This window comes from Gadus morhua, chromosome 2, assembly GCF_902167405.1.
Source record: "Gadus morhua chromosome 2, gadMor3.0, whole genome shotgun sequence".
Lineage (NCBI taxonomy): Eukaryota > Metazoa > Chordata > Actinopteri > Gadiformes > Gadidae > Gadus > Gadus morhua.
This window is the reverse complement of record NC_044049.1, coordinates 8,513,857-8,538,858: the sequence shown is the minus strand read 5'-3', so window position 1 is coordinate 8,538,858 and position 25,002 is coordinate 8,513,857. Positions and strand designations below refer to the sequence as shown.

General features: G+C 47.6%; 2 protein-coding genes across 4 annotated transcripts in view; one reads left to right on the top strand and one right to left on the bottom strand.

Moving 5' to 3' along the window:
• The window catches only part of dock6 (dedicator of cytokinesis 6), a 43,444-nt gene extending 25,192 nt beyond the window's left edge, over positions 1–18,252 (bottom strand). For all 3 annotated transcript variants that reach the window (XM_030380277.1, XM_030380286.1, XM_030380294.1), the window contains exons 1-17: positions 18,060–18,252; positions 15,379–15,466; positions 14,328–14,503; positions 13,979–14,047; positions 13,707–13,833; positions 12,360–12,572; positions 11,456–11,541; positions 11,248–11,314; positions 10,556–10,705; positions 10,062–10,142; positions 9,476–9,632; positions 8,759–8,892; positions 8,030–8,123; positions 7,290–7,452; positions 1,512–1,629; positions 284–354; positions 21–159 (exon numbers count right to left, since the gene is read on the bottom strand). In XM_030380277.1, coding sequence (XP_030236137.1) covers positions 21–159; positions 284–354; positions 1,512–1,629; positions 7,290–7,452; positions 8,030–8,123; positions 8,759–8,892; positions 9,476–9,632; positions 10,062–10,142; positions 10,556–10,705; positions 11,248–11,314; positions 11,456–11,541; positions 12,360–12,572; positions 13,707–13,833; positions 13,979–14,047; positions 14,328–14,503; positions 15,379–15,466; positions 18,060–18,109 — 1,983 coding nt within the window. In that variant the 5' untranslated portion in view covers positions 18,110–18,252. The remainder of the gene's footprint in view (positions 1–20; positions 160–283; positions 355–1,511; positions 1,630–7,289; positions 7,453–8,029; positions 8,124–8,758; positions 8,893–9,475; positions 9,633–10,061; positions 10,143–10,555; positions 10,706–11,247; positions 11,315–11,455; positions 11,542–12,359; positions 12,573–13,706; positions 13,834–13,978; positions 14,048–14,327; positions 14,504–15,378; positions 15,467–18,059) is intronic.
• angptl8 (angiopoietin like 8) lies at positions 2,827–7,976 on the top strand. The gene is made up of 4 exons (XM_030380479.1): positions 2,827–3,405; positions 6,192–6,341; positions 6,679–6,789; positions 6,882–7,976. Exons 1-4 carry the CDS (start codon positions 3,070–3,072, stop codon positions 6,897–6,899), a joined length of 615 nt encoding a protein of 204 aa, XP_030236339.1. The 5' UTR covers positions 2,827–3,069; the 3' UTR covers positions 6,900–7,976.
• Positions 18,253–25,002: the final 6,750 nt, after the last annotated feature.

Sequence of the window (25,002 nt, the reverse complement as noted above, 5' to 3'; positions counted from 1 at the left end):
GGGCGGGGGGGGGTACTCACGGTGTAGCCCACGGGGGTCTCCAGGGGGGTGTTCTGCTTGGGCTGGCAGCTGATGTGGTAGAAGGTGAACAGCAGGTGGTGGTTGTCCGTCAGGTTGGCGGGAATCTTCATCTTGGTCTCCTCGTAGAACTCGGGGGACCTTGGGGCACGGGAGAGACACATGGCGGGGTTAGAGCCAAGGAGGGGGCGGAGGAGAGGTGGAGGGGAGATACGGGGTAGAGAGAGTCTGACGGAGATGGAGAGAATGACAGGGGGGGTCTCACTTGTTGTGGTAGATGATGGGCGTGTACGCCTCCTTCATGAACTCTGCACAGCTGGACTTCCCGAAGATCACCTGTCAAGATTGCGAGCAAAAGTTGAAGGCGAGTCGCCCTGTGCCATCGGTGGCTCAATCGATCGCTAGGTTTAAAATAATTCAGCCTTAGCAATGTTTGAATATTCTGCCTTTGGTTACTGAATATACAAAACATTAATTTATAATTAATACGTTTGTCGTTGCAACGACTACAATAAATTTGAGCAGGGTATGCTCATGCCAGAATTTATAACATGAGAAGTTTGGCCCCAATAAATCTGTAGCAGTGTTACACCCTGAACTGATCTAGACATTACCCGGGGGATCTGGAGAGGAGAATGCGTATAAATCAGTTGGACCGCTCATAAAACAGATTAGTACAAAGTGTGTGTAATTGAGGCCATGTGTGAAAAGTTCAGGTCATGGTCCAGGCTAGATCCTGTCCTACATACTCCGGTACAGCAGGGGGCAGTAAATGCAAAGAAGAAGAAAAAGAATTCCCAGCGAGTGTTGACGACGTATACATGCGACTGACATGTCCGAATACATGCAATATTGATATCAAGGCAAAAACACGCATCATCACGGATGAGCAGGTAGTCTCACGCGCCATCTTAGCTGTGGTATAAACAAAACACTGAGATTTCCGCATTGTCCCGCCTCTTGCATGGTACACCCATACTCAATCCCTCGCATAAACCAAACACAGTACGTCCGGTATGTGACAACACAACTGACACGGACACTAATGCCCTACTCAAAGGGGCAAAACAGGACAATTTCTGGAACTAATTCTCTAGACATTGTCCGGAGTTAATACGCATGTGAAAACGTATGCTATGCTGCAAAGCTATACCAAAATAATTTAACTTCAACCCCCACAAACTGCAGTCACGCAAGCACCTTGGTGGGTGGAAGTATAGCATAACAATGCATGCATACATTTCCCTCAGAGAAATTCATCAGATCATTGCGGCGTAATGCAGCTTTTCCAATCAGGGGGGGTGGCGGGGGTGGTAGTGGTGGGGCTTTACATAACGCAGCGGCAGCTCGTAAAGAACTGGTGGTGCACGCAGAAACCTCAGCACAGCACATCGTATTTCAGGCCTCTGGCAGTGTCCTTGTAGGAGAGGGATGCCATTGTCCTGAGAGCCCTGCCAGGTGTGTGTGTGTGCGTGTGGGGGGCTGTAACTCACAGGCATGGCCAGGCTGGGATCCTCCCCTGCCATGAACTGAACCTTCACCGCAATGTTGCGCACCGAGCCCTGACGACTGTTGAAGTTCAGGCTCTGTGGGTACACATACAGCAGGTTCCTGAGAGAGAGAGGAGAGAGGAGAGAGGAGAGAGAGAGAGAGAGGACAGAAAGGCATTTCACTAGCTTGATACATAAATCTGCATTGATTGGTAATTACATGGTAACTGGTAATTACATTATGCACACCAATCGAAACACTTGGTTGACCGACACAATATTTAATCTGAGTATCACTTCGAATTAATAGTTTAGGACGATTTTTTTTTAAAGAAAGTCGATTATAAAAAGAAAAAAATACATGCCAGCATGCACTGAAAAAAAAGAGTGGGAGTGTGTATAGTTTTCTTAAAGTCTGTGGCAAGCATAAGCAGCATTTAGGCCAAACCGCCCTACACAGGGCAGTGTCATACCATGTGTAGATGCTCTAAAGGTTATATTGATATAAGGTTAATACTCCATATCCATATAAAATAACCTTCACCCAATCGATAAAACAAAACCAACAACATGCTGAACATTGATTAATTATGTATCGTGTCTTGAAGCCCTAGTTTCAGTTCATTCAACAAACAAAATACGCAAATATTCAACAGTATCAAATATCAAAGCTGCTTGTTACATAAAAAAATAAAACAGAATTCTTATTCCCTGAGGAGGGAGGATTTCACCAACTCCATTACTACCACAAATCTACACAACAGTGAATTTTTGAAGAAAGAGCCAAAACACTCCATTGGTCTTTCCATTCCCAAAATAGGCATGGGCAATAGAGAAGAAAGCCAAAAGGCATACTGATTTTGTCCCCGTATGGGATCACGAGAGCGAGGGCTGACCCACTGCATGGCACGGCGATCACGACCTCACCGTCTGTCCAAGTCAAACACAGGAGGTAACCCTAGTTGACCCATTTCACAACGCCTGATCCTATGATGTCGTCGAGGAACAGCTGATCATTTACGAGACCATGCACGGTCTGTATTTATTGCTCAATTGTCGATATTTAATTCAAAAATTGGAATGAAAGAGTTGAAGTCGTCCACATGATCATGAGGGAATTACTTTATTATTATGCAGAAATGATTGCTGGGGATGGGGGTGTATATGGGGTTACATGGGCAGAAAGGGATCCATCGAAGGAGGCAGTACCTTGAACCAGGGTCGCGAAGAGTACGAACACCTCTGATTGGACACCAGCCGAGTTAATAGTTCACTACGGAGTTGCGCATCGAAAACCAATAGATCCCATCCATAAAAAGGGGCACGCACAAGCAAAATCTAAACAAACTCCTGAAAAACTGACGCTCAGGAAACCACTCTTTAGAGCACCGGAAAAGGACTGCAAAAACTGTGACTCCTCAAAGTGACAAATAGTGTTGTAGGTTACTGCAGTGCACAAAGCAGTGCATATAGAAGTGCTGCGGTTTCAATACCGACACAATAACAACACCACCAACAACAACAACAATCCCAGGGCTTCTGAGCCGGAGAAGGACGCCACATGCGGAACATGAAGCCGCCTCAGAGCACTTGGTGGCATCTGGTTTGTCTTTCTGCCGTCTTCCTGTCCGGGAGCTACGCGGCCCCCGTGCAAGAGCGTGAGACAGCGGCCGGGGCCAGGGCCGCTGCCTCAAAGGAGGATGTGAACGTGCTGGCATTCGGCGTGATCCAATTGACCGATGCGCTCGGCCGGGTGAAGGAGAAGACCGGGAGCAAGATGGACGCGATCGGTCGCTCGCTGTCGGTCCACGACGACTGGCTGTCGCTGCTGCTGGGGGAGGCACGGAGGGCGTCCTCTGCCAAGCGAGGGGCTAAAGAAGAACTGCACCAGCTACAGGTGAGGCGCCTATGTAAAGGCAGCAGTGTGGCGTTGCTTTAAAAGGTGACATATTATACCACCCGGTGCGAGTGTGATTAGCCGTTACAAGCTGTTTTTTTTTCAAATTTGCCACTTCTGACATCACAAGGGGGCGTGTCCACCTAGATGCATGATGGATTGAGGAGCAACTACATTCCTCTGGGTATGCTGGATAGACTGATCTATCCAGCATATATCTAGGTGGACACGCCCACTTGTGATGTCAGAAGAGGCAAATATTCAAAATGGCTTGTAATGCCTAATCACACTCACACCTGGTGGTAAAATATGTCACCTTTAAAGGGCTCTTTATGGCCCCGGGTTCACGCAACGCAAGGGCCTTACGTTCTTGTGGACCCTCCTTGCGTCCAACGCAAGGGCCGGACGTGAGCCTCCCAAAAATCGTAACCTTCCGTCGAGGCGACGCGGCAGCAAGGGCTGTGTTTGACCGCTTACTAAAACCCGACGCAGAACCATAAACGTTCACGACTGCGTCAAAGCGTCCGAGGGGTCATTGCGTTGCGGGAATGAGGGGCCATAATCAGCCCTTAAGGGTGTGGTTGCACAGCGAGAGACTAGGGTTACGTGTCCCTAAAATGGATGGAGGCAACACCGTCTCTGTGGGACTGATTGACTGACGATTTAGGAGAAACCATGCATGTATTTTTGTATGTTTTATTTTTTTTAACAAAAGGTTGGCCTTTAAACGCAAGCCAAAAGGGAATGCTAACTTTTGTCGGAGCGCTATAGGAGTAGATATCCTTTGGACGTTTCAAAAGGGCTTTTAAAGGCTATGGCTTCGCCTGCAAAGATTTGATCCACCTGCGGCTTACGCGAAAACAACACCGCCGTGCAGTGCCTCATTTCCCACTCCGAAACGGAAACTCGAAAAAAGGACAAACGCCCTCTTCGTTCCTGTTCTCCATTTCGTCTGCTCTCCGCGTGACCGCGGCCTGAATCCTGCGGTGAAAGCGACTACCTTACCGGGCCCTTCCTTGATGGGGACTCACAGACGCCAGATAGCAGTACGGCTCCTATTGTCAACCGGTGGAACCGTTTCGAGCAGCGGGTGCGAGACGCAGGCACGGTGCCAAGTGGCCGAGATCCTACGGTATAATCGCAGACCACCCCCCCCCCCCCCCCCCTGGATTGAGGAGCAACTACATTCCTCTGGGTATGCTGGATAGACTGATCTATCCAGCATATATCTAGGTGGACACGCCCACTTGTGATGTCAGAAGAGGCAAATATTCAAAATGGCTTGTAATGCCTAATCACACTCACACCTGGTGGTAAAATATGTCACCTTTAAAGGGCTCTTTATGGCCCCGGGTTCACGCAACGCAAGGGCCTTACGTTCTTGTGGACCCTCCTTGCGTCCAACGCAAGGGCCGGACGTGAGCCTCCCAAAAATCGTAACCTTCCGTCGAGGCGACGCGGCAGCAAGGGCTGTGTTTGACCGCTTACTAAAACCCGACGCAGAACCATAAACGTTCACGACTGCGTCAAAGCGTCCGAGGGGTCATTGCGTTGCGGGAATGAGGGGCCATAATCAGCCCTTAAGGGTGTGGTCGCACAGCGAGAGACTAGGGTTACGTGTCCCTAAAATGGATGGAGGCAACACCGTCTCTGTGGGACTGATTGACTGACGATTTAGGAGAGAACACATGCATGTATTTTTGTATGTTTTATTTTTTTTAACAAAAGGTTGGCCTTTAAACGCAAGCCAAAAGGGAATGCTAACTTTTGTCGGAGCGCTATAGGAGTAGATATCCTTTGGACGTTTCAAAAGGGCTTTTAAAGGCTATGGCTTCGCCTGCAAAGATTTGATCCACCTGCGGCTTACGCGAAAACAACACCGCCGTGCAGTGCCTCATTTCCCACTCCGAAACGGAAACTCGAAAAAAGGACAAACGCCCTCTTCGTTCCTGTTCTCCATTTCGTCTGCTCTCCGCGTGACCGCGGCCTGAATCCTGCGGTGAAAGCGACTACCTTACCGGGCCCTTCCTTGATGGGGACTCACAGACGCCAGATAGCAGTACGGCTCCTATTGTCAACCGGTGGAACCGTTTCGAGCAGCGGGTGCGAGACGCAGGCACGGTGCCAAGTGGCCGAGATCCTACGGTATAATCGCAGACCACCCCCCCCCCCCCCCCCCCCCACCCCCCTATCTCTCTGGGCTGCCGGGCATGGAGGCGCGCCACAGCTGAACACACATAATCAAGCAGACATTTTCCTCCTCTGCCAAAATGCAAAACAAACAACAAAGTGTGTGTGTGTGTGTGAGATGGGAATACACAATGAGGCTGCGGAAGGCCATTTGCGTTGTTTGTTTGGTTGTTTTTTTAAATCATCCACGTAGTTCGTTCTATTGTGTTTGTTAAAAAAACGCAGGATCCGAGCAATGTGTTTGTGTGTGTGTGTGCGTGTGTGTCACAATGTCAGTAGGGAGCCATGCCAAGTTTGTGTGTCAGAATGGCAGTTAAAAGCCACCCTGTGTGTTTGTATGTATGTGTGTGTCAGGATGGCAGTAGAAAGCCACGCTGTGGCTGTGTGTGTGTGTGGCTGTGTGTGTGTGTGTGTGTGTGTGTGTGTGTGTGTGTGTGTGTGTGTGTGTGTGTGTGTGTGTGTGTGTGTGTGTGTGTGTGTGTGTGTGTGTGAGATATTGTAGCGTAGGCAGCTGCCAGCTGCACTGTGTGCGGTGGTGGGAGGAGGAGGAGGAGGAGGAGAAGGTGGATTAAGTGGGCAGATGCTTCTTTTGACAGCTCCAGATGGCCGGGGTGACGGCCCAGGGCAGGGAGACTCAAGACACGCTGGCCCGGGTGGACCGGGAGGTCCAGGGGCTCTGGGCCAGAGTTGGGAACGTGGAGGAGTACCTGGGCGAAAAAGTCGCCAACCACATCAAACATCTACAGGTACGGGCAGCACTGGGCGTGGTTCAGGGTGCTCTAGCCCTTAGATTGTATGATAATGACTTAGAATTAAGCAGCCTGATTATGAATGCTGCATGCGCCTACAGTATGGAAATACAGGGTTATAAACTACAGCTTTGGGTGTGGTGCTATAACCCTCCCGTCAAACAGGTGTCAATCTTTAGATATTTATCTTGTGCTTACAACAATTATTTTTGTTGCAATTATTTCTCCAGAAATGACGCGCTACCTTTAAAACTTCCAACAACCGCCATTTTTGTTAAAGCCGTGCTTGAAAAAGGCCAAACCAACACCCCACACTTTTTTTTCCGTTTCTAAGGAGAAGACGAGCGACCACTCATACGTCCTGAGGTTGCTCCAGCATTTCGCCAAGTACCAGGAAGAGTTGCTGGACGGGCAGAACCGGCAGCTCTCCAGACTCCTGCAAATGGTGGGTCAGCCTTTTCCAAAACCACAAAGCCAACAGCTTAATGTGGCATCTCTTGTTGTAGTGTGTTTACCACGACCCTGTCTTTATCTCAGAGCGAAGAGGACCATTAGCTGTGCAGGAAGTCAGCGGGGCTGCCAGACTAGGTGAAGCACCATCACCTCAACAAGAACGACAACACTTTGATGGAGCAGTGTATAAAGGCTTCAAAGCCTGATGCTTTGCATGTGTAAATATGGGTAAATATGTGTAAATACTGTGATTATTTTGTAGCTTTAACCGTTTATTTAAAGAAAAACTGTTTTTTTTATGTGGTGCTCTGGTAAAAGTATTGAAATTTAGGTTTTAAAGACAAACCCTCCCTCAAAACCACCAACATGAACACAGTGAGCATGTATGAATGTATCGGAGTGAATTAAAGAGCGTGAATATGAATGAATGCGACAATGGCGGCATAGGAATGAAGCAATATGGGTTGGTGCAGGACCACCGGTGCTGGCTACCTGTAGGTGGTGTGGGGCGTGTACACGTAGCGCGCGGGGAACTCCAGCACGTCCTTGGTGGGCCGGACACGGGGGTCCGGGTAGGGCTTGACGTGCAGCAGCTCGGGGGACAGACAGTAATGAGGGGAGTCGGGCGCGGGGGAGATGTCGATCTTCAGCTGGGCTGAGAGACGCAAGTGTCGTAGAGGGAGGGACAGACAGACAGACAGACAGACAGACAGACAGACAGACAGACAGACAGACACATCATAAAGTTGTGAATACTTTGTGTGCACTTTTTCTAAATGTGAGAATGTATGTTTTGGTTGATTGGATTTTCTGTATGGGATATGATACATCATATGTATGACACTGCCTTGCACTGGGTTTATACTCTTTTTTTTTTACCCCTGTATACCTAGTAGCCTGAAGTGTCGGGCTACTTCTAGCAGCCCGAAGTGTCGGGCTACTTCTAGCCTTTTAAGTGGTTTAAAATAGCGATTTAGTTTTTACCATAACACATGCCCCTATCGTAAGTTTATAGCGTTTTGATAGAATCGGCTAAAAACAGCGAACTAAAGAATACGTCTATATGCGTTTTTTTGCTCCAAAACTAACATTCCAACTCGTTATCATACCAAACATATCCCAAATCCATTTTACACCGGATTTCTCCTTTAAAATAAAGGTCTTTGTACATGAATTGTCTTTGTGTGCACATTAATTGTCTCTGTGTGTATGTGCGTGTGGTGTGTGCTAACCCGTGACAGGCCTGAGTCGTCGAAGAACAGAAGAAGGTCGGCGCATGTCGGCCAAAAACTTGTACAGATCTTCATCGCTCAGTCTGTCTCCTTCCTACACACGGACAGACCACCAGGTACATTGCTTGCACAGAACATGGAAGAACCTTTCAGATTGCCCTTTTCGCTTGATTTAAAAGAAAGAGAAGCTTTCAGCTGGAAGCAAAATAAAGTAGACTGTACCAACTGTAGAAGCGTTTTGACACTGTTAAATGCATTTTCAATCCCTTATATTGTAACGGATTTACAAAAAAAATTATAACATTTAAAAAAAAAAAAAAATTTAATCATGTAGTGTCATCGTAGGACTTAATAAGTATTTATGGTCTGCTTCTTTTGATGTACCAGTCAGGGATACAACCATATCCACTAGTTTAGTCTACATATAGTAGCAGACCCATAATTATAATCAGCGCGAAGAGCGACACCTGTGTTTGTCCTGCAACGACGCCTCTGTGTAAAGGGTCTACTGCTATGCTGATTATAAGTAGAAACAGCTCATGCCAAAAAAGAGCAGAAACGCCCTCTTTCGAAAAAGTACTGTACGAAAAAACTAAATTGACAAACAGAGACAAGTCGCAGTGTACCAAACTGTTGCCAAGGAGACGGCGAGGGGGCACAACACACAGTTCATCATCTGCCAAAGCCAGGACACCCTGTCCCCCCCCCCCCCCTCCCCGCGGCTCTGACCTGCTTGAAGAAGTTGGTGACGGTCAGTGTCGCCGGCCGGAAGGTGGCAAAGTTGCACATGTCCTCCCCCACGCTCATGCGCTCGAAGCCCTTCTTCTTCCTCTCGTTCCACGTGCCGCTGTGGCTTTTTTTCTCTGGCGTGGCGGGAGAGAAAAGACGCGGTCACGTCAAACGACAGAAGAGCCATGAGTTCATCTCTGTGCAAGTGCTGCAATGATGTCACTTTGGAAATAAAAAGATGCCATATCTTAAAAGGTGACATATTATACCACCAGGTGTGAGTGTGATTAGCCGTTACAAGACGTTTTGAAAATCTGCCGCTTTTGACATCACAAGTGGGCGTGTCCACCTAGATGTATGACTGATAGATGAGCAGCGTTTGCTACAGTCCACTGGTTTGGCTGGTATACTGATCTATCCAGCACACATCTAGGTGGACACGCCCACTTGTGAGGCCAATTTTCGGCTTGCAATGGCTATCAAACTCACACCTGGTGGATTAAGATGTCATCTTTAACACCCTTTGCACCCTGTCGATTCCTTTCTTTCCCTGTTTAATGTTTTATGCACTTTTTGAATTTGGAATCACCGTCCAGTGGAATTTTTTATATTTTGTGTCTTTGTGTCACCGAGACAAAGTTCTTATGCATATACATATTAATAACACAACCACAAAACAACAAGCCGTGGAGACGACGGGAGGCCGGGGCGGCTTACCGGAGTCCGAGTCGGGGTCGGTGCGGTCCAGTCCGCCCACGCTGCTGACGATGTTGAGCAGGTGGATGGCGGTCCAGGCGAAGGGCATGCGGAAGCGGCCCAGACGGGTGCACGACTGCTCCGCCTGCGAGCGCAGCTTCTCCAGCTTCTCCTTGTGCTGCACGAGGGACCAGAGGAGTGGAAGATTAAGGGACAATGAATCCTCTGGGGACGTCTTTGAGAAAAGGGGACATGCTGGCATCGTCGCTCCAACCTTGTTACAAAGACTAAAAACATAAAACCTTTGAGAATATATAGTCTGAACCATTAGTTCAGAATATACTTGTTTTGGTAATTTACATAATAGGGAAATGTGACTTTAAATCACTTATCAGAGACCAAAAAAAGCTGGCACAGTGCACAGCTAAGGGAGACCTGCAAATATTGCAAAGTGCGGCAGACAGAATTGGGTAACCCCTCGTGCCCAGACGAGACCTACCTGGCAGCGAGTGTGCACGTCCCGCTGCCAAGTTTCAGCACTGCACCGGCAGTTTTCTTTACAAATACATAAAAAGGAAGCGTTTCTGTGTCTTGCTCGCCTACGTACCTTGGCTGAATCCGACTCCTTCATCACCATGTAGGGCTCACAGCATTCTCCGATGTCACCCTGCTGCAGCACTTTCTCCAGCTGGACGAGAGATCACAGGCAAGCGGACACCGCGTTACGTCACCGCGAATCAATTCCATCAGTGTTTCACAGGTTTAACGGATCCCTGTGCGCTAATGGACGGCACATAGGAGGACGTTCCCATTTAAACCTGATTCATGCATTTGTGTGGACAGCATCAATTCTTTGGAGTTTGAAACAGCATGAAACGGTACCGAAGGCAGCCTTGACCTTGGTTCAAAATGTTGTGAAATGTGGTGTTGAAAGAATGAGGGGAAGGCTGCAGAGGACATTGTGCAGGTCTCACGTTTCATCTCCTAAATCAACTTAGAAAGCATCCGATATCTCACAGAACGTTTTGTCTGCATCACTCGATCACGAGTTTCAAGAGGAGTCCCGTCGGTCTGGGTGTTCCAGGGCCCTTGAAAGCATACCTTAATGACCAGGAAGATATCGGCGGAGGGGTAGGTGATGGAGAAGATGGCGGAGCGAGCCATGGTGGAGATGGCCGTGTTCGGGGTGTGGACTTTCAGCAGGCCCTTCATCTGATCCGAGTTGAGGTCAAAGTGGAAGTCCTCCGAGATCTGTGGGAAGAGGGGGGGGGGGGGGGGGGGGGGGGGCATTGATCTTAGAAAACAACAACAACAACAACAACAAGGGGTTGGGCGAGAGGGAGGGCTGTGAGTCTGAAACACACAGGGTTAAGAGGGGTTTAATGCAGTTTGGAGACTTCAGTGATTGAACCTGCAAGAACACTCACTTCCGAGAATAAAGGGAATTCAATCACGGGGAGGGAGCAAAGGGGCAGCTGAGCTCGACATTACTTTCAAGGGTTTGGCATGAGGGACAGAGAGAGAGAGATACACAGAGAGGAGGGGGAGAGCGAGAGGGAGAGATACACCGAGAGGAGGGGGAGAGAGAGAGAGAGATAGAGAGATACACTGAGAGGAGAGAGAGAGAAAGAGAGAGAGAGAGGGAGAGGGAGAGACAGTAAAAAAGAGGCATAAAAAGAGAGAGGGACTGAGAGCGAGAGAGAGAAAGAAAGAGAGAGTGTGGACCACCCTGAAAGATGAGTCACCAAACCACATAAAAAATATGTTTATGGCCGAGGACAACACACAATTACCTTCTTTTTCTCCTTGACGTCGTACAGCGCGAGTGTCCCAAATATCGGCTCGATTTCAATTTCAAATCTATAAAAAAAGACAGACGTCCAACTCTTTCAGTGCCATGTCATCAGTAAGCATTGTTAGACACAGGCCGAGGTGAGGCCCCTGGCTCATGGGGATGCTGTGGCCTGTGGCGTGGGTGAGGGGGCGGCGGTGGATACGCACTTGAGGGACAGACACTTCACCATGATCCTCTGGCCACAGTGCTCCTTGGGCACCTCGGGTAGGGAGCACCTCTCCACCGCCTCGTCCTGAAAAACAAGACCAGCGAAAAGTCAGTGAGAAGGATATAAACACAACCCTGACATACACAGTCTCTATTTACCCGGGCGCCATGGTAATGCTAAGACCGAAGAGCCTCTGAGTAAAAGAAAAGAGTTAAAAAAAGAAAAGAATGATGAGTGACACGGAGAGGTAATGAGAAATAAGGACACTAAAGCTTTGGTTACCCAGGCAGCGAGCGGCTCGCTGCATGTAATGAACAATCATCTGATGGGAACATCCAATAAACTATCTGCACTCTGTCCTTCCATCTGAAGGTGGTAGGGACGCTATATAAAACTTTTTGTGTTTCTCACACACACACACACACACACACACACACACACACACACACACACACACACACACACACACACACACACACACACACACACACACACACACACACACACACACACACACACACACACACACACACACAGCATGTGATTAGTCTATGGACAAAACAGTATACCACAACCTTTGCTGTATGCGTTGAAAACTATTTGGTGCACAAACGATGCGATTACAATTTTAAGTCATTTTAATCTTTTTAAGGAGCCCATCCAGACTACGTCCATGAGGTTGTCTGCTGGCACGCCTGACCAGGGCTCTCTCGAATCTCCTTGCTAGCCCACAGAAAGCATGCAGAGGACACTGAAATGCACAGTCTACCAACACGACCACGGCCGGCACACTGTCTCCCACTTAATCCCTTCGCTCCCTACCCGCGGACGCGGCGGTCTCAGGGGATCGACCCCCCCTGAGACCGCCGCGTCCGCGGTTAGGGGAGGATCAGGGAACCCACCTCGTCGGGCGGGGGGTACAGCCCCAGCAGGTCGGGGTGACGCCCCTGCAGCCGCGCCTCCGTGTTGCGCCGGTCCAGGTCCTCGGCGGCGGCGCGCTCCAGGACGGCGGGCAGCAGAACGTCCGGCGACGAGTTCTTCAGGTCGAAGATGCTGGAGGCCCAGCTGCCGCGCGGCGTGTCGTCCAGGGAGGCCGAGCGCCGCTTGATGTCGTCCTGTGACCACAGCAACGACGCCGTCGTTAGTGCTTTCGGCAGGGGGGGTCACGTAGTGCGCTCTGATGGTCTCTTTCGGGGTTGGTTTCGGTTTAGGTGTCATGCTGGTGGTATTGATTTGACCGCCACGTCATGTGCGAGTGACTTGCAGTGGGTTCGGCCACACGTCATGCTAATGGCATTGATTTGACCGCTTGGTCCTGTGCATGGATGACTTGATGCGGATTCAGATTCACGTCATGCTAACGTTATTGATTTGGCCGTTACGTCATGTGTGAGTGACTTGTCAGTGGTTTCAGAAACACGTCATACTAATGGTATTGATTTCACGGTTTGATCATGCGCTTTGATGTGCTGCAGTGGATTCAGATCCATGTCATGCTAATGTTATTGATTTCACTGTTTGATCAAGTGCATGGATGACTAACAGCGGATTCGGTTACATGTCATGCTTATGGTATTGATTTTGCCTGCTTGTCATGTGTGAGTGAATGGCAGTGGTTTTGGATACATCATGCTAATGTTATTGATTTCACTGTTTGGTCATGTGTATGGAAGACTTGCTGAGGATTCAGATCCATGTCATGAATTAAGAGATGGACGTTCCAGGTAGGACGTGAACAATGAGGATGGGATAGACTCCAGAGTCGTTTTCAATTCGGTCGGGAGATGAGCAGAGGTCATGGGTTGTTGTTTACTTGTTGTTTTCCCCTCCTCTTCTAACGGGTACGGCATTGACTTTAACGTCAAATGGTGAGTCACTCCGGGGAGCTAAGATGTTTAAAAGAGATAATGGGGGGAGATAAATTCCAGAACCCATTATCTTAAGTCAAGCTAATTGAGTTGGTTGCAGCAGGGCCCTAAGTGCACTGGGCACTATGCAACATGCATTTCCCTACGCAATGAAATTATTATTCACGACAGAGCCGTTTTATCCGTGCCATTAAAATAAGAGCTGGACCCGTGCTGTTAGTGTTTGTGTTGCTGTGTTCCATCTAGCAGGCGGAGATGAGCAAGGCACAAGTAAAAAGGGACTGGGTCTGGTTTTCTTTCTTTTGATTTTTCTATATGTTTCACCGTGATTTATTCTCATGAGCCTGTGGACATTTTTGATTGGCCGACGCCACGGAGTACCTGGTCGTCATGGCGATCGGCGGCCGCCACCTCATCGAGCTCAAAGGTCTGTTTGACCAGACCTCGCTGCCTCTCTCGCTGGCTCTCAGAGTTGTGGGGGCTGTATGCGGTACTGTAGTGTTGATACCTGACCGAGAGAAACGCATCAGAAACAGTGTGCCGTTGTTAAAAAGTGAACAACGCATCCAAAACAAGAAGACGTTGAATAATTGACCGTGCTGTACAGGAATAATTAGGGTACAGTGTGTCTGGGTGAATTATGCATGGCTTACTTTCTCTGAATGACAAGCCAGTCATCTGTGTAGACTGCCAGGGCGTCTCTCACTCTAGGGTCCAGTGGGCTACACACACACACACACACACAAAAAATAGATAACATATGAATAATTGAGTGAAGGGAAGCAGTGCATTAACATTCATGTCAATGTAAAAAAACAACTGAAAGATGTACTCATTCTGATGTGATCTATTCTCGATCAGTTCACAACGATGGCTGTGTGCTTGCGTGTGAGTGCGTGTCCCTGCTGGGAACATGATGTGTATTTTCGAAGGACTTCAGTTTGAGGCCTTTACCTTCAGGGCCTATGGTTCTAGTGGCTAGGTCTATGGGTTGGGACTTACTCCTCTTCAGGCAGCGGCGGCTCCAGGGTGGAGCACTCCTTCACCTGCTGCACCAGGTTCAGGTCGTCCGGGGGGAACTCCATCAGCTGACGGAGGGGACCAGGCTCCGCCCCCGGGGCGTGGCTGCTCACATACTCCTCAAAGTCCACGGGCTCCACCACCTCGGACAGGGGGACCTGCCAATCAAAGTGATACCAGATTAAGACTGCTGCTTAACCACACGGGGAGACGGCACTCGCGCCTCATCAGCTTAATGAGATTAAGGGGACTAATTGCTAACTCCAAAAAGAGCGAGAGGGGAGAGAGACAGAGAAAGAGACAGAGTGGGACAGGGAGAGAGTGAGACACACATATACACACAAACACATACACATTCTGCATAGAGAGGCAATGGGGCTATGCAATGAGGAAGAGATTATGTTCATTTTGTTATAATTACATGTGTATGGACGTGACTGACTGAAATGTCAGTGTTAAACATTGTAATTAACCACGCTAGTAGGATCTCCTTGTCCTGTCTTGGAAAGGCTTGTCCCTGTTAAACTAGGGTGTGACAAGTAAGGTAATACAATAATATCATGGGCTTTATTATAGGATTTAGAAATACTGATATTAACAGTATTCTAGACTAGCAATATCCAGCACATTCTGATTCATTTCTTGTCTTATGACAAGAAATATATAAAACAGAACACAAAGCAAAAGAGAGTCATTGTGAGTCGTCAGTCTTTGCAACTTTCAGTAACACTTAGCAGACACCTACGGACATGATTTAATGTACTTTAGAATGAATATTTGGTACTGCTGCCTTTACAAGGATGCGGCCGATATACAGGTTTGTTGTTTTTCAAGCCTTAATTGTTAGCAAGTGTGGCTTATGTACGATGCGGTGTGTATTCGCGTGATTACGGTATTTATCTAGCGGGCATCTTAGTTGTAAATGCTAGCCGGCCATAGCCACCCAGGAAGGATGAACCAGCATGATCGCTAGGTGATTAAAGGCCCATAAGTTAAGGCAGGTTATGGTGATGCAGGGCAGGGTTAAACTTACGGGCTGGTGAACTCCTCCTCTCTTCTTGGAAAGCTGCGGGGAACCATACTCTCTTGACACTTGCTTTCTGACCTCTGAGGCCACCGTCCTGTGCATCAGAGAGAGAGAGAGAGGGTGGGGATGGGAGGGAGAGAGTAGAGAGAGTTGAGTTAATGGAGAAAAATTGGTGCAGACTGTGCAAGTCATGATGAATACTTGCATCGGATGCTACCAAAGTTACCATTCGTACCAATCTACAATATTTATTCTCTCACATAACCTTTGTCAACCCTCTTGTTTTGTAGTGCCCTTACATTTCTGCCCATTTGGCCAAGAAGCTACTGTACTCCTAATCATCCCTGCAAGTAGGGAAGTCTCTTCTGCATTCCTTCTCAATGCTCCTTTCCATTGGATGCTCTCTAAGGCTTGGAGTTAGGGTGCAATGCTCTTATGAGGTTGTCTCTGATTAAAGGATACACAGATATCATTGATTTAAGTTCACTTGGATCTTCTATTTCAGGACACAGTGAAGAGCTTGTGGTGAAGTGCTTCTCCAAGAGACCAGGAATTTATGTTTCAAATCACTGCTATTCAAATTCAAGTACTAAAATCTTCAAAGTCACTGAAGACATGTCCACAAACAAGGTCAAATGACATTCCAATTACACCGGGCAACAGATCAGTGCTAAAGGGCTTGAGTGGAGAAGGACATGCATTGCAAACCCTAAGCCTCAAGTCTAAGCCTTACCGGTATTACTCTGAACCTCTGCTACATTTGGCCCCATCCCATCCCTACCGACAACGTCTAGATCTATGCCACTACCAAGAGCCCCGCAGCAGACCTCCAAGGGAGGGGACGGGCCTCACTATTCACCATTTAGTCATTAAGCAGAGTCCTTCATCTAAAGTGACATACGTACAGGCCACTAATGAAGGGGTAGGGGGTTAGGCCTCTAGCTCGAGGAATGCCTACAGGTTAGCCTGCAGACACAGGGGCTGGAAAACCAAAACCCTTTCGGCTGGGGGTCCATTCCAACACCCTAACTACGAGACGCTCCTGCCTACGGGCCTGTAGCAAGGGAGCAGGCACCGATCCAGGGCTTCACGCTTGGCCCTTTATGGACCAACGGCAAATGGAGAGGCTTACGCAGATGACAAAAGCCAAACAATTGGCCAATCGTCTGGCAGAAGCTGCAAGCAGCTGCTCTTTTCATCAGTATCCCTCTCCCAGGGAGAGGCAGCTGTAGGTCCTTGAAACTTTTAAAATAACGGCACATATGGTTGAATGTGAATATGTGTGAATATGTGCTTGTGCAACGGTATATGCACAGATACTCGGGTTACGGGATTGAAAGATGTATGAATAGATTGCATCGGGTGACTAGCTATGCCAGATCACTCAGATTGTATTGCAGTGCTGGATTAAACATTTACTTCACAGACTCACAGAAAGAGTGTGGAGAAAAACCAAACGCTGCAAAACACCATCTAGAAATCTCCCTTGAAAACAGGAAGGCGCTCGACAGGGGCTACAGCTCGACCCCTCTCCACACACACACACACACACACACACACACACACACACACACACACACCCTTTCCTGCATCCGGGACTCAACAATAGAGCACGTCTCATTCTGGTCAACACAAGGCAGTCTACCGGAATGTAGTGCAAGACACTTTAAATATAGGTCCTATTATTCTCTGCAATGGCACCTGATGCAGCAACAGAGTGAACAAAATGTAGCCCTACGCCAGTGTCAGATGACTTAACCCACAATTTCAATTGCAACGTCCTGTAATGCTGGATGGGCAATGGTTCGTACACTCAAGTTTGACATGACAGTTAGATCGCAGGACTAAGGAGAACCACTTTAGTTTAATCGCAATCATTTGATTGCCTTCCTCTTTCAACAGTTAATAATGGTGCCGAGAAGCCTGGCTGATTCTAAATAACAATAACTACTCAGGTTTCCTCAAACACAAGGGTACAGTGACAAAGCAGTGCCTGACTGATGTACGTGTGTAAGGCAAACTTTAGACTGAACAAACAAAAGTCTGATTTAGAGAAGAGAAATACACATTTAGACAGCGCCACGACGAACAATAATCCAATCCAGTGTATTCCCGAAATCACAACAATTAAAATGTTACAGCTAGGAAAACATATGTGTCATTCGGATGTCTCAGAAGATAATCAGAACGCCCTGTATTCGATAGAGCATCCAGGCTGGCGATTAGCTCAGCATCCCGTTGTTGCGGCTGATCACAACACAACCTTAATTAACGTTAATTAACCTTCTAGACGTGGAAGTAATCTCTAACTTGCCATGTTACACTAATATGTTGGTGATGTGTCACGTTATTTCATGTGGTTTGTACAACTGTGTGAAGAAGACACAACAGTCCCACATCAGGATATGGGGGGGGGGGAACTCAAGCGACACATCCACATCCATGTCAACACAGGGAATCGTTTGATTACTTCTAGTTGATCGGGCTATTCGGCGTCATGGTCGTTTACGTCTAGGTTATACACGGATTAAAACGTGTCTAGTTTCGGTTCAGCATTCATTAAACATTTATCGATAACCCCCTCCAGTCCACACACACATCCTAGCATAGGCTACTGTCCAGCAAGACAGCCGCAGCCCAGGGAGCCAGGACTACTCATCAATAACTTAACAAGTAACGAGCCTCACCGGTTAATTTTGTGAGCAAACGCCCGTCTCTCGCTCGCTGTAGATGACATTGCGCGTCTCCATGTAGAAGAGACTCTTCCAACTTGGAATCCGTGGGCTTACTTATCTATCTTTTTTTCCCACGCACTGGCAGTCCCGTAAGCTCTCGTTCCTTTCTGTTTGGATTTCTCCAGAGTCAAATCGTTTCCGAGTGGCGCTGCTGCCCCGCTTGTTCCTCCTAGCGGATGGGAGCTGAACGGGCGCGTTGTCGTGTGTCGGGAGCGGTCGTCGTATAGTCTCTGCAAAGTGTGGGAGAGTATTCTCACCTGACCGGTTTGGAACAATGAAGCACATCCTCACACGTTTTGGGTTTCGCCCGGTTAATTTCTGTTTTAAAGCCAGCAAATGTTCTCACTCCATGATTCTGAATTTGACCTCTGGCCAATGAGAGGAATCGCTTGCGTAACCATAACACATAAAACAAATGAAACTAAATAATTATGAAATAACAAATTAATACATGTAACATTTTTGGTTCTTTTATTTATAAGTTTGCAATTATGGATATTCTTGCAAACTGCCAAAAACTCTTGTTTTTCGGATCTTCTTGAGGCAAGTTAGCACCACTTAGCGGACTGACGAGCATACAGACTCGTTCTTTTTTCTATTGTTTGACCAGCAGATGGCGGTGTTCACCACGACTATTAAATTAGGCCGTGTTTTCGGCGCGTATTCTTGTGTATTGGCCTATTGTCTCGACAGCGTGCATCACTTTGCTAAGTCAACAACATAACATGAATAAACAAATAGCCTTCAACAACATCCTAGGATTCATCGACAAGGATGTGTTAGTACATATGTTTGCATCATACACCTTGCATTGCTCAAGGTGTATGATGATATCTTATGATTATAATAACAATACTACATAAAAATACTGCAGTAAGAAAAAATGTGTTACTCTATGAGCTATTGCTCCTTAGAATAGGATCATTGATGGACCACACCTAGTCAATAAACGGTGTATTTTACTACCCTGCATTTCCATATCCCTCATCAATTTCCTACCCTACCCAACCCAGCGCCCAATATCAGTAAATAACACTGTCTAATATAGACGCTCAGACCCCCAGCCCTTCCCCCCCACACTCTAGAATCCCTCTTGCCCCCCCCCCCCTACACCCCTCCCGTATTCAGCACCCTGGAGAGTGGCTGCAGGTATCCAGGCCAGCCACTCCAAGATGGCTGATGAATGGCATGCACCGTATCGGAGACATATGAAAAATGGAGAGAGCGAGGCAGAGAGAGCGAGAGAGAGAGAGAGAGAGAGAGAGAGACAAGGGGTTGGTGGGGGGGAGTTAGTGAGGATAAATTAACCTTGTGTGACAGAGAGAGCGTGCAGGAGAGATAGAGAGAGTGAGAGAGAGCAAGAGGGAGGGAATTGGTGGAGGGAGCATGTTTGCATGCAGGGAGCAATAGACTCTCGGTGAACACAGTGAAGCAGAGTTGGAGCTTCCAGTAGGCTAGGTTGCTGGCTCGCGGGCGGCGCTAATGAAGATAAATGAAGCTCACTTTCTCAGTTTGCTCTACATACAGTACGTCTGAGCACTGAAATACATTGTGTTCTTCATGCAACAGAGAACAGGGGTTTCGGGGAAATGAAACACATTACTTAGGATTGTCTCTGAAAGGACAGATGAAGACGTCTTATTGGTTTTAAAAACGGATGAATCAAATTTCCTGTCTAAAGGTGGATAACATTCAATTCTAGGAAAATGATTCATTGTTTTCCTCTGAGAATATGGTTATTCAAATTGACTCCCGTTGCTACAAAATGTTGTGTATAATTCACCATGAAAATGATCTATGTATTTCTCTGGCATTCATACCTCAAGCCTCACACCTTATTCGTACACCTAATTCCGAGTCAATTTGGTCCCGGTATTCTAAGACATCGATGCATTTGAATAAAAGACACTATCAAACGCTATCCATTAAACTGACACGGATTCTGTTTGCTGTGACATTGCAGTGTCCTTGCACTGTGAAGACCCCCGCCCCCCCCCCCCCCCCCCCCGCCCCCTACCACACAGTCTGCTACATGTGGACAGAACCCACCTTGCCTTCCATACCCTTCACTCTCCCTCTCTCTCTCTTTGCCTTTCTGCTTATGGAAGCCTTTCAGTTCCCCCGGATCGGCACCATTGTCTGAGCCCCGCCTGCCCCCCCCGGCCCGCCCCCTAACCCACCCCCATCACTGCTGTGTTAGCGAGGAAACAAAAGAGAGGGTGTCAGACACCACCCACCAGATCTCTTTCACGCCTCGGTTCCAGATGGGGTCTGCCTCTTTTTTTTTTCAATCCAAGGTTTTCTCCCGAAGCCCAGGAGTCCTCCAAAATGGACCCCCCTCCTACCCTGCACCCCTCGCCCCCCCCCCCTCGCCTCCCCCCCTCAACACAAACCACCCCTCCCCCCACCCCTCCCCACCCCTCCCCCACCCTCTGCTCCCCTCAGCTGCCCGTCACCCACCTGCTCTCTCGCCACGAGTCGGCTGCACCCAGGGGCAGGCCTGCTTGGGTCCCGCCCCGGCAGGGAGGCCTATTAAAGCCATTAAGCACTCTTTTCCACTAGGGACTGGTTCCGGGACATTGCTCTTTAACACAATTTAGTACCCCGCCCTCCCCCCATCTGAAGAAAATAATCTCTGTTGCACCAAATCCGACCGCAGGGTTTGTCTTTTGGCACAATAAAAAAGTCCCATAAACTAGCCACCATTGAAAGTCTGCGCAGAAGAGTGAATAAATGTCGAAAAAGTAACCAGAATCTCTCAGACCCAACAAAGTGTAATTCGGTGAAACCAAATCAAAAAAGACTGCAAGGGGCTCATCCTCTTTTGTTCACGCTGGTGTCAATGGAGGATAGAGGAATTACCTCGGGCTAGACTGACAATAGTAATCAATAATGCTAATGCTAATCTGCCCTTCTATCTCCTGGTGGTGATGGTGGTTTCCCCCTGTACGAAGGAGGGGGCAGGCAGATGCTCTTTTGCTAGTTCGCCTCGACGCACCACATGTAGCGTCTTCAGGGTACGGGTTTTCCACCCCCCCCCCCCCCCGTTTGAACCTCCACACTTGGCTTGACCTTTCCCCTCCAGGGACAGAGGGCGAACAGACCCAGCCCCAACCCCAGCCCCAGCCCCAACCCCAGCAGCAGCAGCAAGATGCATCTGTTCCAGGACAGCTGTTGGTCCCATAATGTAATTTATCCTATGGATAGGAAGGGACGACTTAGGTAATCACTTCAGGCTTGTTTAAAAAGAAAAAGAGAACCTGCTTAATTACTTTAGAAAGACCGGATATATGGTTTTTAACCAGCCGCCCCTCTCCCATTCATAGCAGTCAAAAGAAAAGAGAAAAATAATCATTTGAAATCATGATCTTACATGTGACTAAATGATAAAACTATCGGTCACTTGGCTTTTGGGTTAGAGAGTGAGTGAGTGTGTTTGGGATGCAGGCATGGATTTGAAGAGGAGCAGCCACAGCTACAAGGAGCAGCAAGCCACACTTAAACCTCGGCTTACATTACATGGATGGGTGCTCGCTCTGCTGTCAGTCACTAACTAGGATTTATGGAAATATTCTCCTCCCTGCTCGCATCAGCATCACCATCACCGCACTCACACACACACACGCACACACACGAAAAGAGATGGTTCATGTTTGTGAATATATGCAGATATATGCCTACAACAACTAACATGTTTACCATTCCCCTTCTACTCTCCTTGAGTTGCATTCAACGCGTCTGCAGGATGAGCTACCTCACCCGCTCCCCCTCCTCCTTCCCTTTCCCCCTACAGCCCACATTGCTATTACCAACCCCCCCCCCCCCCCCCCCTACACACACACATGCACACACCCCCTTCCCACCACCCTGCAGTCCCTCAGGGTTCAGGCACCCAAATCAATTGAAAGAAAGAGAAGTATCCCGTGGACCTCCCCCTACATCTGTCGAGGAGGAGTGAGCATGGTTGGGGGGGGGGGGGGGGGGGGGGGCAATATCAGTCCATCTGTCACAAACGGCTTCATCTTTGATGTGATGGAAAATATAGCCTGTGCATGCAACCTACTGCCTCTCTATCCCTCTATGCATGCATATTAGCTCGCTGCTGTAATGGGGCCCCTATAGTCACCACCTACACCACCACCACCACCACCACTGTCCTTTCCTCATAGCATCCGCGGTACAGTAGGGCTCTTTCTCTTATTACATCCACTAGCACGCGCTCGCAATCACCTTCCGCAAATGATGCTTTTAAGCAAAATAGCACTCAAAAGGAGAATTATTCCACTCTACGCATGGCCGGCCATTTCCATTTGTTAACACAAATGGATTGGGAGTGCGCAAAGGAGGGAATTTGCATGTCAACAGTTTTAATCGTTCTAATGTACAGAATGCTTTAATGAAACACGGGGGAGAACACAATGCGCCGGGAGGTAAGTGGTGACAAAAGGTGAAATGCAATCTGGAAATAACAGGGAAGAAAAGAGCTCTCTTTTCATATTCAAATCAACGCCTGCCTCTGTGTTCAGCACATGGGTGTGGTCACTTGATTCCGCTTGCCTCCTGAGCGGTCGCGGGGGTGTGACGTGTGTGCGCGCGTGCGTCTGTCCGTTCTGTTCAATTACATCGCCTTGCGACTGGTCACTCCTCAGCACCAAGGCAAAAGAGGAAAAAAAAGAGAATTCCCACAATGCAGCTTGCTTCGCCTGCAATGCCACACATAGCCTCTGACAAAACACAACAAGGACTAATACCATGATTTAGTAGGCAAGAAGGACCAAACAAAATGGCCTAACTGTTTACCGAAGACATAGACAGAGAGAGGGTGAGAGAAAGAGGGAGAAAAGCACTATTTTTCCCATGTGCCATCATGCATCTCTCTCTGAGTAGCAGGTAGAGCTGCAATCTCAGTCATTCATATTTAATTCCAGTGGAGTTTCCGGCAGGACTAATGTGCTATTGATTTTAAGGCTCCTATTACTGAGACAGGGGAGGGCTGAGTATGGGTGGGGAGAAGGAAAGGAGAGAGGGAGTGAGAGCAGAGCAAAAGATTGAAAGAGGAGGATGATGATCGCAGGGGTAAAATATAAAATGGAGGGGACTAGGAAAACAAGTGCATGTTTCTAGGAAATATTACTGTCTTTTTCTGTTCCGGCCTACCGTCAACTATGCGCGTGTTTAATCGTTTTCCTTTGACTGGTAATGTCTTAGATAACCACCACGCAACATATTCCATGATAAATAGAGCAATAAATTGTGTTTATAATTTATAACAATTCACTATTTCAGCGATTACATAATCCATGAAGCCTAAATCTTCGCTGGAAAGACATTTATAATTCCTTTTCATCATTCCGAGTGAGTTTGCGTCTCCCACATTTCTGGAATTTTCTTACTTTAGTCAGATCAGGGAAAAAGGGGTCGAAATTTGAGTGTGGAAAAAACGAGGGTTGTCTGAAAGTGTTGTGTGCTTATGGTCCCTCGACAGCAACTCAGACAGGACAAAATGAAAGATTAATAGCTACCATGGTTGGGAGTAACACATGGTGCCTGTACCGGGCAGGGTGGTCCCAATATAATACAGGACACACACACACACACACACACCCACAAACACACACACACACACACACACACACACACACACACACACACACACACACACACACACACACACACACACACACACACACACACACACACACACACACAAACACAGACACATCCACATCCACATCCACACAAACACACACACACACACATACACAGACACACACAGGCACACAAACACACTGGCACACAAATGCTGACTTGAGTTGAGTTGACATTGTGCGAATGTTATGAGTCAAATTTGGAAATGTTGCAAATGTTACATTTGCAAATAACAAATCATTTTGGTTTTCCAATGCAGGAAAAAAATCATCCCACAATACAAAGAAGTCGGTGCCTTCGTCAAACAGTAAAACAGGGCGCAAAAGGCATGATTCAAGTGATGATGTATGGAGGAGAAGAAAAAAGGATATAATCAATAAGTAAAAAGATGACAAGAGGCGCCTACTCTACAGACCTCCTCCCACCCGCCGCTTCACTCTAATAATAGCCATGAGACAACCCATCCAGACAGAGAGAGAGAGGTAGAGAGATATTCAGATAGACAGAGAGAGAGGGAGGGTGACCGTGAATTATAGAGAGAGAGACGGACCCACAGAACAAAAAGAAAATGCACAACAAAAACTAAACATAATTACACATGTGGCCATTATCAACAAATGCCCTTTAAAGAAAATGAGACTCCTTTCATTTTGGATGTCCTCCTGAAAAGATAAATAAATCCTCCTTCACTGTGTAAATCCTATCGCCGGGAGCTTTCTAAGCCTACTGGAAAGAGTACTAAGCAAAACCTAGGACATGTTCTGCCTACCCATCCCCCAAATACACACTCATAGTGTCACTCACGCTGCGCGCACAGACGCACATGCTACAACAACAGAAGCCGCCATATTAAATTGTGGCAATTCCTGGCAGAACTAAGAAGGCATCTACTTTGATGTAGGAAGCATTTGGTTCACGCTAATCTCTTGACAGTAGCCGAAGTATGATGAGCTATTAGAACTAGAATAGACCATTTTTTTTCGATATGGTCTCATTTTTGACACCATCCTCGTAGTAGATTTATCTTTCGGAAAGTTTTATTATATTTTGCCTTGTTTGTTAAAATAACTTCACAATTACTTTTTGTGTCTTTGCTGATTGCATCTTTCATGCTGATTGTCCAATTAGCAATACTTAACACAAGGATTCTCTTTTCGCACTGATGAACGCTTAAGTACGTCGTCTAAGTGTGTCAAGGCTCAAGGGCGAGGAGGAGATTTGGGACGTGCCAAGAAAAGGTGAAACT